At 38.9% G+C, this 19,577-nt stretch overlaps 2 protein-coding genes across 2 annotated transcripts in view; one reads left to right on the top strand and one right to left on the bottom strand.

Moving 5' to 3' along the window:
• LOC133570631 (uncharacterized) overlaps nucleotides 1-19,577 on the top strand; it is a 682,377-nt gene that overhangs the window by 419,573 nt on the left and 243,227 nt on the right. The window lies entirely within an intron of this gene.
• On the bottom strand, nucleotides 7,494-17,629 carry LOC133570617 (uncharacterized). The gene is made up of 2 exons (XM_061923305.2): nucleotides 17,110-17,629; nucleotides 7,494-8,020 (listed from the first exon to the last, which is right to left on the bottom strand). Exons 1-2 carry the CDS (start codon nucleotides 17,294-17,296, stop codon nucleotides 7,494-7,496), a joined length of 714 nt encoding a protein of 237 aa, XP_061779289.2. The 5' UTR covers nucleotides 17,297-17,629.

Here is a 19,577-nt window from a genome sequence, read left to right as displayed (position 1 = left end):
GCAGCAAGCAGAAGTGTCAGCACCATCACTATTCGAATGAAGGCAACAACGCTAGCAAGCGAACTTCACCTGGATGATTTTAAAGGTGGTGCTTCTTGGTGTTTCCGGTTCATGAAAAGACGCAATCTCTCCATCCGCACACGGACCACTATTTCACAGCAACTGCCTAACGACTTTAAAGAAAAGCTGGCTACTTTCCGTGCATATTGTAAAAACAAGATAGCTGAAAAAAAGATCCGGCCAGAGCACATTATCAACATGGACGAGGTTCCACTGACTTTTGATATTCCTGTGAACCGCACTGTTGATATAACGGGAGCACGTACGGTGAATATTCGCACCACAGGGAATGAGAAGTCATCCTTCACTGTGGTTCTAGCTTGCCATGCTAATGGCCAGAAACTTCCTCCCATGGTGATATTCAAAAGGAAGACCTTGCCAAAAGAGACCTTTCCAGCCGGCGTCATCATAAAAGCTAACTCGAAGGGATGGATGGATGAAGAAAAGATGAGCGAGTGGTTAAGGGAAGTTTACGCGAAGAGGCCGGGTGGCTTTTTTCACACAGCTCCGTCCATGTTGATATACGACTCTATGCGCGCCCACATCACAGATGGTGTCAAAAAACAAGTGAAGCACACAAATACAACACTCGCCGTCATTCCGGGTGGATTAACCAAAGAACTCCAACCGCTGGATATTGGTGTCAACAGGGCATTCAAATCACGACTGCGAACGGCGTGGGAACAATGGATGACCGAAGGCGAACACACCTTCACTAAGACAGGCAGACAGCGCCGGACGACATACGCCAACATTTGCCAGTGGATCGTAAATGCCTGGGCAGATATTTCGGTCACAACTGTGGTCCGAGCTTTCCGGAAGGCAGGATTCACAGAACTACTGGACAACAACAGCGACACTGACTCCGATGACTTCGACGAGACGGAACCGGCCATTTTGGATCCCACACTTGCCCAACTTTTCAATTCGGACACCGAAGACGAAGAATTCGAAGGATTTACGAATGAAGAATAACTTCAGAAAGTGAGCGCTATGTTTATTTTGTGTGTTGTGACATTAACGTTCGAGCAACATTATGTTGCTATTGCTCTACACTATTTTGAATTTTACTATGTTTGTGATTGCACATTTGCGTACATTTTGGGACAGAGTTGTTAGAACGCTGGTTTTCAATATATTATTAAAGTTTGACTGACCTATCTGACTGTTTTTTTGACATTCCCTTTAGCGCAGCGTAGGCGCGGCTTATAGTCCGGGGCGGCTTATTGGTGGACAAAGTTATGAAATATGCCATTCATTGAAGGTGCGGCTAATAATCCGGTGCGCCTTATAGTGCGGAAAATACGGTACCTTGAAGGTAGAAAAGCGCTATACAAGTACAACCCATTTATCATTTATTATCATAAATGGCTTTCGCTTTGCATAGGAGAGTTTTAACTTGCACTTACAGATGTAGCGACCAACTGTATTTAGTGACAGTGGTTTTCTGAAGTGTTCCTGAACCTATATGGTGATATCCTTTAGAGATTGATGTCGCTTGTTGATCCAGTTCCGTCTGAGGGATCGAAGGTCACGGTCATTCAATGTTGGTTTCCGGCCATGTCGCTTACGTGGAGTGATTTCTCCAGATTCTCTGAACCTTTTGATGATATTATGGACCGTAGATGTTGAAATCCCTAAATTTCTTGCAATTGCACTTTGAGAAACGTTGTTATTAAACTGTTTGACTATTTGCTCACGCAGTTGTGGACAAAAGGGTGTACCTCGCCCCATCCTTTCTTGTGAAAGACTGAGCATTTTTTGGGAAGCTGTTTTTATACCCAATCATGGCACCCACCTGTTCCCAATTAGCCTGCAAACCTGTGGGATATTCCAAATAAGTGTTTGATGAGCATTCCTCAACTTTATCAGTATTTATTGCCACCTTTCCCAACTTCTTTGTCACGTGTTGCTGGCATCAAATTCTAAAGTTAATGATTATTTGCAAAAAAAAAAAAATGTTTATCAGTTTGAACATCAAATATGTTGTCTTTGTAGCATATTCAACTGAATATGGGTTGAAAATCATTTGCAAATCATTGTATTCCATTTATATTTACATCTAACACAATTTCCCAACTCATATGGAAACAGGGTTTGTATATGGTGTATCGTGACATGGCCTAAACATATCCACATATATATGGTGTATCGTGACATGGCTTAAACATATTCACATATATATGGTGTATCGTGACATGGCCTAAACTTATCCACATATATATGGTGTATGGTGACATGGACTAAACATATCCACATATATATGGTGTATCGTGACATGGACTAAACATATCCACATATATATGGTGTATCGATACATGGCCTAAACATATCCACATATATATGGTGTATCGTGACATGGCCTAAACATATCCACATATTAATAAAAAGCCATATCGCCCAGCCCTAGTTAGAATGTGATTTTTTTTTTTTTTTTTAAATATATCCACCGTTGTGTCTTTTATAATGATTGTGAACGATAGAAAAAAATTCCCCAAAAAAGTGCAGTTCCCCTCTAAATTCCAAGGATTAGATTTAAGACTTGAAGTGTATGAGCATGAAGTGATGAAGCCTTCTTGGATAAATCTTCTAAGACAAAGTGAACAGTCCAGTTGTGATGGATTGAATGCCCTGAGAATAAAATGATATGTGCTTACTTGGACTGTGATGAAGCTGTGAGGACTCAGGTGCTTTGTCTTCATGCTCTTCAGTCTTCACAGAGACAACAGTCAGTGGAAACTTGCTGACATCATCCTCCTCCTGCCCTACAACACACTCTCCCTCCTCTTCCTCTTTCATGAGTGGATCCTCCTCTTCCTCTTTCATGTGGGTGGGCTGTGGATCCTCCTCTTCCTCTTTCATGTGAGGGGGCTGCTGGATGTCTGTTGGGTAAATGTAAATAAGATAAAGAGAGAAGATAAATAGTTTTGGACTGACACTGTTAACACAATGACATATTTGTGTTCTTCCGTGTGTTGGGTTAAAAGTGTGTAGCAAAACAACTAATAAAAACACGGGAAATACCTCCTTTTTTCCTAAAATCAATTCAAAAGTGGCACAGTGAGTACCAAAACAGACTTGGAAATAGGATAAGGGGCAATTTGAAAAGTTTTTACAACTACGAGGCAGCACTGATTGAGGCATTTTGAACTTCACTGATGTAAAAAGTGTAAATATTTTATTCTGTATACGGTCCATTACACCTACTCTTTAGCTCTAAACTTAACCATAATCTTTTAATTACAAAGTCATTACCATAACGTCAATATCATGGAAATAAAAACAAAAGAATTCCAAAATCACTTAAAAAAAACATTCATGGTATGTTTTTGTCATCATGCAGAATACTTTTTTGTGGTCATTTTGTTGGCTGGACCAAAATAAACTTTGACCAAAAACATGTTTTACTTTTGAGAGATTGATTGAGACTTGTATTAGTAGATTGCACAGTACAGTATATATTCCGTACAATTGACCACTAAATGGTAACCGTTTAAGTTTTTCAACTTGTTTAAGTCGGGGTCCACTTAAATCAATTCATGGTAGTATGTGGTGTTTTATGGAGTATCTCCTTCAAAAATTCCTCTTTAGGAATTGGAAACCATCTACAACACGCTGAAGGAAAGTCAGTCACCTTTATGTTCTTTTAATAAATCAAGTGTTGACTACTTTGGCTATTGAAAATAAATGTTTACATTCCCTTATTGTTACATGTAAGTCACAATCAGGAAGTGAAATGATAACTAATTATATGTGATTACCTTATAAAATGTTTTGGTGAGTGTGTGAGTTTTGTGTAAACATGTTGATATAGGTTTACATCTTCTTGGGGACTGGAACACAGATATGTCCCGAAAGGATGCACCCATTTTTAAAACCTTCACTAAGCTGTGCCACCAACATTGTCTCACTTAGCTCATTAAGCAAACTACCAGGGTGAGTAAGTCCTTTTAAACCTTCATAAACCTTGTTGTTACTTCTGACCAGTCTAAGATCACCACAAGTGGAACTACTGTATGTGGCTTAAGTGATCATTCCGAGGCTGACGACCACAAAACAAGCGAAGTTACAATCCTTAAGACCTAGACTAGCAAGGCTTTCAATGACAAACTGGCACATTAAGACTCGCCTGGTACTTGCAAGTACACAGGTTTATGGGTCAATTCCTAACCTCAGAAAAGTAAATAACTTCCCAGTCAAAGTGGGTGACAATATTATAACAAACAAAAATGAGATTACCAATTTTGGCTGCATCACAGAGACTAATCTCTCCAGTGAAAAAATGACTACTAAGGTAGTCAAAGAATCAACCGACAAATTATGTTCTTACATAGTAATACTACTATTACGGGTAGTATTGCACTTAAGACTCTAACACAAGCGCTCATTTAACATCACTTTGAGTACAGAGTTCATATTTAGTACCGTGACGCCTTAAAAGCTCTGAAAAACAAACTCCAGACAGTCCAAAAAAAAATGATTGGGCTTCTACTCAACCGTCCATCTCACCTTTCCTTAACGTGGGGAGGCTCTTGGTAGGTGACAGAGTACATCTTCTTGCAGTTGGTCTGGTGTACAAGATACACCAAACCACTAACATACCCATGTACCTGTCTAGATACTTCAAAATATATTCACCATTACAACACCAGAGGTAGTTGTACAAGTCATATTGAACCCAGATCTCACTCCAAAACATGTTCCAATTAGTTTGCCTGCTATACCACCAACATGTGGAACTCCCTATCAATAGCCATAAAGGAGTGTAAATCCCTTACTTACTTCAAAGTTGCTCTGAAAAGACATTACAGGTTGCGGCTACTCGTAACTGGGAATTTACAAATCCTTTTGCTTTTATTTTATTTTCATTGACTTTCGTGCAGTATTTTTGTCTACTTTCTACATAGTACTGTGTTCTGTGAGAGTTTAAAAAAAATATTTCAACTGAAACCATCTCAGGCTTTTTTGTAGCAGTGAATGTGTACCGTCATGAAAGTGTAGCCTTTCCTATGCAAACTTCTCATAACTCCTTCAATCAATCAATCAATCACACATTGTTACAAACCGAGAGGAACATCAACTGTCTCGTTTACTTCTTTTCACTTAAAAGGGAACCACACTTTTTAAATGTATTTTGCCTATCAAGAACACACATTTTTTCTTTGTTATGCATTTTAAATAGTAAATAAATACGATCAAAAGTCTGCTTACAATAGAGGATATTAGAGTTGCACTATTCTGCCTATAAAGAACTTAAAAACATCCAAACACCTCCATTAAGGTTTTATGTACCGTATTTTCCGCACTATAAGGCGCACCGGATTATTAGCCGCACCTTCTATGAATTACATATTTCATAATTTTGTCCACCAATAAGCCGCCCCGGACTATAAGCCGCGCCTACGCTGCGCTAAAGTGAATGTCAAAAAAACGCTGCGCTAAAGTGAATGTCAAAAAAACAGTCAGATAGTTCAGTCAAACTTTAATAATATATTGAAAACCAGCGTTCTAACAACTCTGTCCCAAAATGTACGCAAATGTGCAATCACAAACATAGTAAAATTCAAAATGGTGTAGAGCAATAGTAACATAATGTTGCTCGAACGTTAATGTCACAACACACAAAATAAACATAGCGCTCACCTTCTGAAGTTATTCTTCATTCGTAAATCCTTCGAATTCTTCGTCTTCGGTGTCCGAATTGAAAAGTTGCGCAAGCGTGGTATCCAAAATGGCCGGTTCCGTCTCGTCGAAGTCATCGGGAGTCAGTGTCGCTGTTGTTCTGTGAATCCTGCCTTCCGGAAAGCTCGGACCACAGTTGTGACCGAAATATCTGCCCAGGCATTTACGATCCACTGGCAAATGTTGGCGTATGTCGTCCGGCGCTGTCTGCCCGTCTTAGTGAAGGTGTGTTCGCCTTCGGAGCTGTGTGAAAAAAGCCACCCGGCCTCTTCGCGTAAACTTCCCTTAACCACTCGCTCATCTTTTCTTCATCCATCCATCCCTTCGAGTTAGCTTTTATGATGACGCCGGCTGGAAAGGTCTCTTTTGGCAAGGTCTTCCTTTTGAATATCACCATGGGTGGAAGTTAGCATGGCAAGCTAGAACCACAGTGAAGGATGACTTCTCATTCCCTGTGGTGCGAATATTCACCGTACGTGCTCCCGTTCCACAGTGCGGTTCACAGGAATATCAGTTGCTGTGAAATACGGTAGTAATCCGTGTGCGGATGGAGAGATTGCGTCTTTTTATGAACCGGATCGCTTAGTAGGAGCCATTTTGTGGTCTTTACAGATGTAAACAGGAAATGAAACGTACGGTGATATCCGCGCGTTTTTTCTTCTTCTTCCGGGGGCGGGCGGTAGCTTACAGTAGAAGAAGAAGCGCTTCCTGTTCTATGGGGGCGGGTGCTTACCTTGGCGGTTGCTTGCGTAGAAGAAGAAGCGCTTCCTGTTCTACCGGGAAAAAAGATGGCGGCTGTTTACCGAAGTTGCGAGATCGAAACTTTATGAAAATGAATCGTAATAAAGCGCACCGGGTTATAAGGCGCACTGTTAGCTTTTGAGAAAATTTGTGGTTTTTAGGTGCGCCTTATAGTGCGGAAAATACGGTACATGCAGTAGGTATATATGACATTTAGTAACAGGGGCATTTTTTTAAAAGATGTAATATTTACACATTTTTGCTCATTAGCGCAATAATTTTAAAAACGCATCACAACGTTCGCTTTTTTTTATTTAACATCACTGAATATTACACACTGCAGACTTCCTGAGAGCCAACAAACATAATAAAACATCACTTACTGTACAAGGTCTGCTGTCACTATGACGCAGACTGATAGAATCTAGTTATATTACCGTTTAGATGAAGAATTACTCATAATCCTCGAACGGAAAAGGGGGGTGACGTCAAGCGTCTTTTTAGGTCGTTCGGGTCTAAATTGGCTGACAAACGATACCAACTTGTCAGAGTACGACCTCATCCTTTTTACTATCCAGGTGAGAGGCACGATTCATGATCTGGAATAATCTTTCACCAGTACCGAGGTGAGGAAGGAGCTCACCAGCCGCTGATGTCAACATAAACACACAAGCTATAAATAGTTTGTCTGCGTTAGCACTTATAATAACAATATCACTAATACTTGCTTGCTATTCAAGCCACAAAATGCAAATGGAGTATTGTTGGCACTTTTTGGATGGTTATAGAGAACCTCCCATTGGCTTCATTGCAAGTGGACATTTATTTACATTTATGAGTTAGAATGTGATTTTGAAACAATATATATCCATCGTCATGTCTTTTATAATGATTGTGAACGATAGAAAAAATCCCCCCAAAAAGTGCAGTTCCCCTCTAAATTCCAATGATTAGATTTAAGACTTGAAGTGTATGAGCATGAAGTGATGAAGCCTACTTGGATGAGTCTTCTAAGACAAAGTGAACAGTCCAGTTGTGATGGATTGAATGCCCTGAGAATAAAATGATATGTGCTTACTTGGACTGTGATGAAGCTGTGAGGACTCAGGTGCTTTGTCTTCATGCTCTTCAGTCTTCACAGAGACAACAGTCAGTGGAAACTTGCTGACATCATCCTCCTCCTGCCCTACAGGACACTCTCCCTCCTCTTCCTCTTTCATGTGTGGATCCTCCTCTTCCTCTTTCATGTGGGGATCCTCCTCTTCCTCTTTCATGTGTGGATCCTCCTCTTCCTCTTTCATGTAGGTGGGCTGTGGATCCTCCTCTTCCTCTTTAATGTGCGTGGGCTGTGGATCATCTTCTTCCTCTTTCATGTGGGTGGGCTGTGGATCCTCTTCTTCCTCTTTCATGTGGGTGGGCTGTGGATCCTCCTCTTCCTCTTTCATGTGGGTGGGCTGTGGATCCGCCTCTTCCTCTTTAATTTGGGTGGTCTGTGGATCCTCCTCTTCCTCTATAATGTGGGGGGGCTGCTGGACATCTGTTGGGTACATAAGTAAATAAGATACAGAGAGAATAGAAATAGTTTTGGACTGACACTGTTAACACAATTACATTATTTGTGTTCTTTTGTGTGTTGTGTTAAAAGTGTGTAGCTAAACAACCAATAAAAACAGGAAATACCACCTTTTGTCCTAAAATGTATTAACAAGTGGTACAGTGGGTACAAAAACAGACTTGGACATTTAATGGGGGTCAATTTGAAAAGTTTTATAAGTACGAGGCAGCATTGATTGAGGCATTCTTAACTTTACACTCACTGATGTAAAGTGTGTAAATATTGAGATTGTCAAATGATAAATGATAAATGGGTTATACTTGTACAGCGCTTTTCTACCTTCAAGGTACTCAAAGCGCTTTGACAGTATTTCCACATTCACACACACACATTCACACACTGATGGCGGGAGCTGCCATGCAAGGCAGCTAACCAGCAGCGATCAGGAGCAAGGGGTGAAGTGTCTTGCCCAAGGACACAACGGACGTGACTAGGATGGTAGAAGGTGGGGATTGAACCCCAGTAACCAGCAACCCTCCGATTGCTGGCACGGCCACTCTACCAACTTCGCCACGCCGTCATTACCATAACTTAAATATCATGGAAATAAAACAAATCTAATTCCAAAATCACTTAAAAAAACATTCATGGTATGTTTTTGTTATCATGCAGAATACTTTTGGGTGGCCATTTTGTTGGCTGGGCCAAAAGGAACTTTTAACAAAAACATGTTTTACTATGTGCTGTTTTATGGAGTATCTCCATCAACAATTCCTCTTTAGGAATTGGAGAAAATCTACAACACGCTGAAGGAAAGTCAGTCACCTTTATGTTCTTTATGTTCTTTTAATAAATCAAGTGTTGACTACTTTGGCTATTGAAAATAAATGTTTACTTTCACTTATTGTTGCATGTAAGTCAGAATCAGGAAGTGAAATGATAACTAATTAGATCTGATTACAGTGTAAAATGTATTTGGTGAGTGTGTGAGTTTTGTGTACGGTAAACATGTTGATACAGGTTTACATCTTCTTGGGGACTGGAACACAGATATGTCCTGAAAGGATGCACCCATTTTTAAAACCTTCACTAAGCTGTGCCATCAACATTGTCTCACTTAGCTCATTAAGCAAACTACCAGGGTGAGTGAGTCCTTTTAAACCTTCATAGTCCTCGTTGTTACTTCTGACCAGTCTAAGATCAGCACAAGTGGAACTACTGTATGCAGCTTAAGTGATCATTCAATGATTTTCTGTACCCATAAAGAACATAGAACTGAGGCTGACGACCACAAAACAAGCGAAGCTACAATCCTCAAGACCTAGACTAGCAAGGCTTTCAATGACAAACTGGCAAATTAAGACTCGCCTGGTACTTGCAAGTACACATGTTTTAGGGTCAATTCCTAACCTCAGAAAAGTAGATAACTTCACAGTCAAAGTGGGTGACAATATTATAACAAACAACAATGAGATTACCTATCTTGGCTGCATCGTAAAGACTAATCTCTCCAGTGAAAAAATGACTACTAAGGTAGTCAAAGAATCAACCGACAAATTCTGTTCTTACTAGTGTTGTCCCAATACCAATATTTTGGTACCGGGACCTGTACCAAAATGTATTTCAATACTTTTCCGAACTTTTTGATACTATTCTAAATAGAAAGGACCACAAAAAAGTGCATTATTGGCTTTATTTTAACAAAAAATCTTAGGGTACATTAAACATATGTTTATTATTGCAATTTAGTCCTTAAATAAAATAGTGAACGGACTAGACAACTTGTCTTTTATTAGGAAGTTAACAAACAAAAGCTCCCAGTTTAGTCTTCTGACATATGCAGTAACATATTGTGTCATTTATATTATATTATTTTGTCAATATTATTAAATGGTAAATGGTAAATGGTAAATGGGTTGTACTTAAACCCCCACTGGGGTGAGTTTTTCCTTGCCCTTATGTGGGCAGCGGCGATGACCAAGAAGAACGCAGAGTTGGAATATAATTACAACATTTTATGTACATATTTATATACAGATTTGAACAATTAGTGATTCACTGAAATATATTTATTAATTGTGGTTCTTACAAAAAATATATCTTATAAAATATAAAAGCTAAAATGTCTCTTAAAGCTCTGCCCCTTTAATTAGTGAATACTAAATAATTTAACTTTAGCCTACTACTACAACCATATTATTTACCAGCAACATGAAGTGAAACAGAGGCAGAGGTGTCCTGCCACAGTCAGTCAACCTCCTCCTCCTCCTCCTGCTGAACAGGTCGCACCTGTGGTCCGGACTGTAGGCCTACCTCCTCTCCAAGTCCAGCCCTTTTCGGCCGTTGAAAATATTTTTCTATACTCATCTGTGTGAAGGAGTGAACATCCAACATTAGAATTTATTACTAACGAGCAGAAGCGCTCTATGTACAGTGCCGTCTAACCAGCAGCTCAACACATGCAGGGTTCAACGTTAAGGTTTTTTTCTACTTGCCCGACTTCTCAAATCTACTTGCCCCAATATTTTTACTTGTCCTGCCTAGGTTTTTTTCTGGCTGTGTAGTGCTCATGGCTTATATCTTACTAGAATCCTTCCCGTTGACTATTTACAACACTACACAGTATTTATTATTATTATTATTATCTATAATTACATTTAAATGGCATTGCATACATGTCAAATTAAATGCTATTTCACATTATTTGACCAGTAGCAGTTACACCCATCTGAACAGGTCATCCACCTGTTTAAAGCCCAATCACAGTTGAAATCTTGAAATGAAGGGCCTTTAATAAAACATTAACCTGGACAACATTTTAACAGCTGGTTGGCTCAGATTTTATTCTTTTCATTGCATTCACATGCTGCAGTGGACAGTGGACAATTTAGCTTCAGTCCACGTGTGTTTATTGACAACAGGGTTATAACCTGGACACGTTAGCTCGTCGGTATGAAAACAGGTGACCGAGTCAAACAGCGGCGGTGTTAATGAAGCAGCGTCAGGCGAAACCGTCAGTGAAACGCTCGGTGAAATCGCGGATTAACATTAAATATATGACGAGCCGCGAGCGATGCAGCTATAACCTATCTACCTATAACACCTGTAAAAATGAAGCAATTCTACCACGCTAGCAAGCGTTAGCTAGCCGGCTATGAGCCACCAAGCTGCTAACTATCGCCAAAAGGCACCATTTAAGTTTTTTTCCCCATGGCATCCTGGATCAAGGCTTTCAGCAGCTTTTGGACGTTTGAGGTAGAAACGTAGGAAGCGCCATCATTATGAAAAGTAGTCGGCGAGTATTTTGGTCCCGTCCGTCCGTCCCTCTTCTTCTTCTTCTTCTGGCCCACCAGGTGAATTAAGTGCTATTGGCGGAGTTACAATGCATACCGCCACCTACTGCACCAGAGGTGTAACTACAAGCAACATTCACAGACAGTCCCATTGCTTTTATGAGCGGTCGAGCGAGTCAAAAGCCGAAAAATCAATTTGTGGCGGACATAATTATTTCGTGGCGGGCCGCCACAAATAAATGAATGTGTGGGAAACACTGAGTTGGTCTGGTATACAAGATACACCACAGCACTAAAATACCCATGTACCTGTCTAGATACTTCAAAATATATTGACCATTATAACACCAGAGGTAGTTGTACAAGTCACATTCAACCCAGATCTCACTCCAAAAAAGGTTCTAATTAGTTTGCCTGCTATACCGCCAACATGTGGAACTCCCTATCAATAGCCATAAAGGAGTGTAAATCCCTTACTTCCTTCAAAGCAGCTTTGACAAGACATTACAGGTTGTTGTTACTCGTAACTGGGAATATACAAAGCCTTTTGCTGCAATTTTCTTGCAGTATTGTTTTCTTTTTGCTACTTTCTACATACTTTGTGTTCTATCTGTGTGAGTGAACAAATATTTCAACTGAAACCATCTCAGGCTTTCTTGTAGCAGTGAATGTGTACCGTGATGAAAGTGTAGTCTTTAATATGCAAACTTCTCATAACTCCTTCAATCAATCAATCACACATTGTTACAAACTGAGAGGAACATCAACCTCAAACTGTCTCGTTTTCATGAAGAATCTAAATGAAAGCATTGCATCATCCCCACAAGACAAAGCATCTATTGAAGAAAAGTGTTAATAATGAAATATAAAGTTAGTAAAGATGTGAGAGTAAGAAGTAAACAAAGCTGTTGTGTGTAACACAACTTGATGTTTCTTGAAAACAGCGTCCAGTAGTTGATTGTTCTCTTTCGTTCTAGAAAGTTCCGCCTGGTAATCTGCTATCGTTCTTTCGCACATTTTCACACTATCACAACACTTTACACTCACATGTTCACACTATCACAACACTTTACACTCACATGTTCACACAATCACAACACTTTACACTCACATGTTCACACAATCACAACACTTTACACTCACATGTTCACACAATCACAACACCTTACACTCACATGTTCACACAATCACAACACTTTACACTCACATGTTCACACAATCACAACACCTTACACTCACATTTTCACACAATCACAACACTTTACACTCACATTTGATCTCTACTTAGCGATGTGTTGATAACATCCGCGTCTCTTTGTTAGCAGCTAACAAGCTAAGCTAGCTAAACTTGCTAGCACGATAACAAATAATAAGACTGACTTATTAGCGTCCTTCTGGCTTCTTTCTGCGTCAATGTGCTTTCACGACAGTTGGCACGCTTGCCGTTACAAGACGGTTCTGCTCTCGTCTATGACTGCTCTGCTCTCGCGAGATGTGTCATGCGCAGAAGACTCAAAGCTTTGTTGTTTGTAATAAAATGATTAATTTTATTATTTTGTTGTAATTGTTACATTAACTAAAATGATGTGTATATTGTTGTATTATTCACCAATAAAACGATACAATTTAGTCCTGTGTTTTATTCTGATGATAATGAAAAATGAGGTAAAAGGCAAAGTGAAAGTGAAACTAAGCTACTGCCTCTCGCCTACACGTCAATTTATCATGTGGTAGCCAAAAGTCACCAGTAGATGGCAGTGCAATATTGTAATGTCCTACATATAGTACTTTCTAAATGTTGCTGCTCATATTAATAAAGCGCTAAATCCTTTATTTTTGACGAAATACCTCTAGTAGTGATACAAATGTGCTCTGGCAAAATAATCTTATTTCCTTTGTTTGGCTTGAAAGAAGCTATGAAAATAAACATGACAAAAAATGTGTAGTTCTCAGGGAGAAAAAAAGGTTGGAAATGATGTGAAAGGACCAAATCCTCTGTTTAAGAATAATACAAATAATAATAATCAATGTTATTTATAAGGTGCCTTTCCAGAGACGATACAAACATTACAACATTGAACAATATAAAACAGAAAATGTCAGTTTAGACAAGAAACTAGAAATAGCTGAAATGAAAGTGAATAAGCATTCTGGAATAAGTGTGTTCTTGATTTGAAAAGGCTAAATGAGTATATTGCGGAAGTCTTGCTGTTCCAAAAATATGGAGGGTCTAATTGGACAAAATTAAATAATTGATTGATTGAAAAAAATACATCTTTAAATAATTACTTAAAAATTTGATAATTCATTACAAATGGAATTAAATACATAAATGTATTTTATCTTTCAAACTCAGCCATCAAAGTCAGTGGGCGGGTCCTAACATCTGATTGGTTCCACTGACCAGAGAGAATAGCGGTTGATATATTCTTCCGAAAGTGAGGAAATTGTTACATCTTTGTAACTGTTTTGGACTTAAGTTTGCTTGTTATCTGTATGTGGTATATAAGTTCCTGTCCTGTGCACATATTTGGTATTTTTCACTTCCTTGTGCTGTTCAAAGGCTTCCACACCAGCTGCCTGATATGCAACCGGGACACACCTGTACCATGTTGCCAATCAGTCTCTTATTTCAGTCCAGATTGTCAACCAGACAGCTTCGGATCATTGCTTCACGTACGTGTGATGTTTCCGGTACAAAATGAGTTCCGTCTCTTGCGCATTTACTTCTGCACTCGCCTTCTTTTGTTTCCCCCCACTCCTTTTGTGGTTGAGTTTTCTGTTCTTTTCTTCCCTTCATGTGAGTGCACCTTTTGTTTGTATTAAATAATATTATTTTACTCAGCGTCTGCCTCCCGTCTCTGCATCCTTGGGGTCTCGTCACTAAGCTGCATTCCAGCTCCTGACAGAAATAACTGTATTAAATTCCTCTACTTTATTTGCTACATGCTGTGGGTCAGCATAGGTCTTACTTGCACATGTTCCACATCTACCAGCAACTCCCCAAAAAGTATTAAAAAGTATGTCCTTCTAAGACGTCATGTTTTCAAATACTTTTAAAGTTCCAAAGATATGAAGATATGACGGGGTGAGGTTGTGGACATTCAAGAAATACACGACGCACTTACCCGTGTAACAAATGATCCAAGGAGGGGAACCTTAAACGATGGGTTAGTGTGGCTGACACTGGGCTTAAGCTGAATAATTGTTTGTTTAAGGAGTTATCTGGCTTAATGTAGACAGGGCATGACTTTGCCTGTGACCTTTGCTGAATTAATTTTGTCAAATCTTTTAAGGAAGTCCTGGTCTCTGACTGTTCAATGGCAGAACATATAGTATATATATATATACATGTATATATATATACATGTATATATATATATATATATATATATATATATATATATATATATATATATATATATATATATATATATATATATATATATATATATATATATATAAATACATCATATGTATATATATATATATACAAATATATACATATATATATGTATATATATATATATATATATATATATATATATATATATATATATATATATATATATATAAATACATCCATTTTCTACCGCTTGTCCCTTTATATATGTGTGTATATACAGGTAAAAGCCAATAAATTAGAATATTTTGAAAAACTTGATTTATTTCAGTAATTGCATTCAAAAGGTGTAACTTGTACATTATATTTATTCATTGCACACAGACTGATGCATTCAAATGTTTATGTCATTTAATTTTGATGATTTGAAGTGGCAACAAATGAAAATCCAAAATTCCGTGTGTCACAAAATTAGAATATTGTGTAAGGCTAATACCCCACAGATTTTCTATGGGGCTAAGGTCAGGGGAGTTGGCGGGCCAATTTAGAACAGAAATACCATGGTCCGTAAACCAGGCACGGGTAGATTTTGCGCTGTGTGCAGGCGCCAAGTCCTGTTGGAACTTGAAATCTCCATCTCCATAGAGCAGGTCAGCAGCAGGAAGCATGAAGTGCTCTAAAACTTGCTGGTAGACGGCTGCGTTGACCCTGGATCTCAGGAAACAGAGTGGACCGACACCAGCAGATGACATGGCACCCCAAACCATCACCCAACCATGCAAATTTTGCATTTCCTTTGGAAATCGAGGTCCCAGAGTCTGGAGGAAGACAGGAGAGGCACAGGATCCACGTTGCCTGAGGTCTAGTGTAAAGTTTCCACCATCAGTGATGGTTTGGGGTGCCATGTCATCTGCTGGTGTCGGTCCACTCTGTTTCCTGAGATCTAGGGTCAACGCAGCCGTCTACCAGCAAGTTTTAGAGCACTTCATGCTTCCTGCTGCTGACCTGCTCTATGGAGATGGAGATTTCAAGTTCCAACAGGACTTGGCGCCTGCACACAGCGCAAAATCTACCCGTGCCTGGTTTACGGACCATGGTATTTCTGTTCTAAATTGGCCCGCCAACTCCCCTGACCTTAGCCCCATAGAAAATCTGTGGGGTATTGTGAAAAGGAAGATGCAGAATGCCAGACCCAAAAACGCAGAAGAGTTGAAGGCCACTATCAGAGCAACCTGGGCTCTCATAACACCTGAGCAGTGCCAGAAACTCATCGACTCCATGCCACGCCGCATTAACGCAGCAATTGAGGCAAAAGGAGCTCCAACCAAGTATTGAGTATTGTACATGCTCATATTTTTCATTTTCATACTTTTCAGTTGGCCAACATTTCTAAAAATCCCTTTTTTGTATTAGCCTTAAGTAATATTCTAATTTTGTGACACACGGAATTTTGGATTTTCATTTGTTGCCACTTCAAATCATCAAAATTAAATGAAATAAACATTTGAATGCATCAGTCTGTGTGCAATGAATAAATATAATTTACAAGTTACACCTTTTGAATGCAATTACTGAAATAAATCAAGTTTTTCAAAATATTCTAATTTACTGGCTTTTACCTGTATATATATATATATATATATATATATATATATATATATATATATATATATATATATATGCAGGGCTCAAATTTAACCACGGCAACCGCGGCATTTTCCGTGACCACCCTTGTGACTTGCCGTAATGCCCGAAAAAATTGACCGGCATTTAAGGCAAGAACATGCCGTGACCGCCCTTGACTTTTTACTTGTTAATGGACTATGGATGTAACAATAAACGGTATAATGATACATCCATCCATCCATCCATTTTCTACCGCTTATTCCCTTCGGGGTCGCGGGGGGCGCTGGAGCCTATCTCAGCTACAATCGGGCGGAAGGCGGGGTACACCCTGGACAAGTCGCCACCTCATCGTAGGGCTAAAATGATACACAGCGGTGAAATTCCAGATGTTTAGTAACACGTTTACATTTTTAATGACCGAAAAAACGTCATTTATCAATGCATTTCACGCAACTGCTTACTTCCTGAACACTGAAGCACCGCAGCGTCTGCTCATGCTCACTAGAGTCGTACGGCTCGGGAGACATGGCGGTGACTTCATGCACTTTCATTTTGAACCTGAAGCTAGCTAGCCTCCTTTAAGGTAACACTTTTCTTAACCTTAAAAAGTTACAATTGGAGGCCTGCATATGTGTGTATACAAATAGTAACAAGCTAGTTATTGATTTTTAGTTTTACTTTAAGCAAGTTGCAAACAAGACACTTACATGTTTGCGGTCATTGTGATTATATTATACATTAAAATGTCATTTTCTTGTTATTAGTCAATATAAAGTTAGTAAAGATGTGAGAGTAAGAAGTCAACAAACCTGTTCTGTGTAACACAACTTGATGTTTCTTGAAAACAGCGTCCAATAGTAGCTTGTTCTCCTCCTTTGTTCTAGAAAGTTCCGCCTCGTATTCTGCTATCGTTCTTTCTAACACTACAAATATTTCTTCAACGGCAGCAGTTAGTCGCTGATCCACCAACGCTCTCAACATGTGTAATGTAGACATTTTCACACAATCACAACACTTTACTCTCACACTTGATCTCTACTTAGCGATGTGTTGATAACTTCTGTTAGCAGCTAACAAGCTAAGCTAACTAGCGAGCTAAGCTAACTAACAATAAACGAGCACGAGAAGCAGCAAAGTGCTTCTAGCACATCGAGACCATTTTATCCTTGAATAAAGAATCAAAGATGTATTTTATAGGACGTAAATATTTCAAACTGTAGAACAAATAATAAGACTGACTTATTAGCGTCCTTCTCACGTCTTTCTCCGTCGATGTGCTTTCACGACAGTTCGCACACTTGACGTTACAAGACGGTACCACTCTGCTCTCGCGAGATGTGTCATGCGCAGGGGAGCCAAAGAAACGATGCGTCATCAAGGCCAACTTAAAAAAGAAAAAGAAAAAATATATATATATATATATATATATATATTTTAATTCTTGTGCGGCCCGGTACCGGTACCAATATATATATATATATATATATATATATATATATATATATATATATATATATATATAGTTAATTAAATCAACATTAAAAACACAAGATACACTTACAATTAGCACACTTTCCCAAAAAAACCTCCCTCCCCCATTCACACTCATTCACACAAGTTAATTTAAAGTAGCAATGATTGCCACACACACACTAGGTGTGGTGAAATTTGTCCTCTGCATTTGACCCATCCTCTTGTTCACCACCTGGGAGGTGAGGGGAGCAGTGGGCAGCAGTGATTTAACCCCCAATTCCAACCCTTGATGCTGAGTGCCAAGCAGGGAGGTAATGGCTCCCATTTTTATAGTCTTTGGTATGACTCGGCTGGGGTTTGAACTCACAACCTACCCATCTCAGGGCGGACACTCTAACCACATGGCCACTGAGTAAAAGGGTTGTTTCTTTCTGTTATTAATATTCTGGTTCCTACATTATATATCAATATATATCAATACAGTCTGCAGGGATACAGTCCGTAAGCACACATGATTGTATTTTTTTATGACAAAAAATAAATAAATAAATATTAATAATAATACAAAAGGTTGGGGACCACTGCACTACAGGGACAAGCGGTATAAAATGGATGGATGGATACAGAGGTCTATCAGTGATTAAAATCAGCGTAACTCACTGAATGTTCAACTGATTTTCAGGCCATTTGCTTGAATTTAAATGTCAGACACGTAATTATCATGCAACATATTTTGATTCAACATTAAAATGCTGCTTTTCATAGCAAAATAAATACAAAGTGTGGCAGAGTGTGCACTATCATTACAACTTGCTGTTTGTTTGCATATTAAAACAGAATGGTAGATAATAATAACGAAAAAATCAATACCAAACTATTTTAATAATATTACGTTGTGTATGAGAATAAACTGAAAAAAATGTTTATATATACAAAAGCCAAAAGCAGTGAAGTTGTCGCATTGTGTAAATGGTAAATAAAAAGAGAATACAACAAATCCTTTTCAACTTATATTCAATTGAATAGACTGCAAAGACAAGATATTTCATGTTCACACTGAGAAACATATATATTTGTTTGCAAATAATCATTAACTTAAAATTTAATGGCAGCAACACATTGCAAAAAGTTTTTACCAGTGTGTTACATGGCCTTTCCTTTTAACAACACTCAGTAAAGGTTTGGGAACTGAGGAGACACATTTTTGAAGTGGAATTCTTTCCCATTCTTGCTTGATTTACAGCTTAAGTCTCATATTTTAGCCTTCATATTGCACCACACATTTTTAATGTCTGGACTACAGGCAGGCCAGTCTAGTACATGCACTCTTTTACTATGAAGCCACACTGTTGTAACACCTGGCTTCTTGCTGAAATAAGCAGGGGCGTCCATGATAACGTTGCTTAGGTGGCAACATGTGTTGTTTCAAAACCTGTATGTACCTTTCAGCATTAATGGCTCCTTTACAGATGTGTAAGTTACCCATGTCTTGGGCCCTAATACACCCCCATACCATCACACATGCTGCTTTTTACACTTTCACCCTATAACAATCCGGATGGTTCTTTTCCTCTTTGGTCCGGAGGACACGACGTCCACAGTTTCCAAAAACAATTTGAAATGTGGACTCGTCAGACCACAGAAGACTTTTCCACTTTGCATCAGTCCATCTTAGATGAGCTCAGGCCCAGTGAAGCCTGAGCTTCACTGAGCGTTTCTGGGTGTTGTTGATAAATGGCTTTGGCTTTACATAGTAGGGTTTTAACTTGCACTTACAGATGTAGCGACCAACTGTAGTTACTGA

This window comes from Nerophis lumbriciformis, linkage group LG28 (assembly GCF_033978685.3).
Source record: "Nerophis lumbriciformis linkage group LG28, RoL_Nlum_v2.1, whole genome shotgun sequence".
NCBI classification, from domain to species: domain Eukaryota; kingdom Metazoa; phylum Chordata; class Actinopteri; order Syngnathiformes; family Syngnathidae; genus Nerophis; species Nerophis lumbriciformis.
Note: the sequence above shows the minus strand (reverse complement) of the source record. Positions and strands in the feature narration are given on the sequence as shown.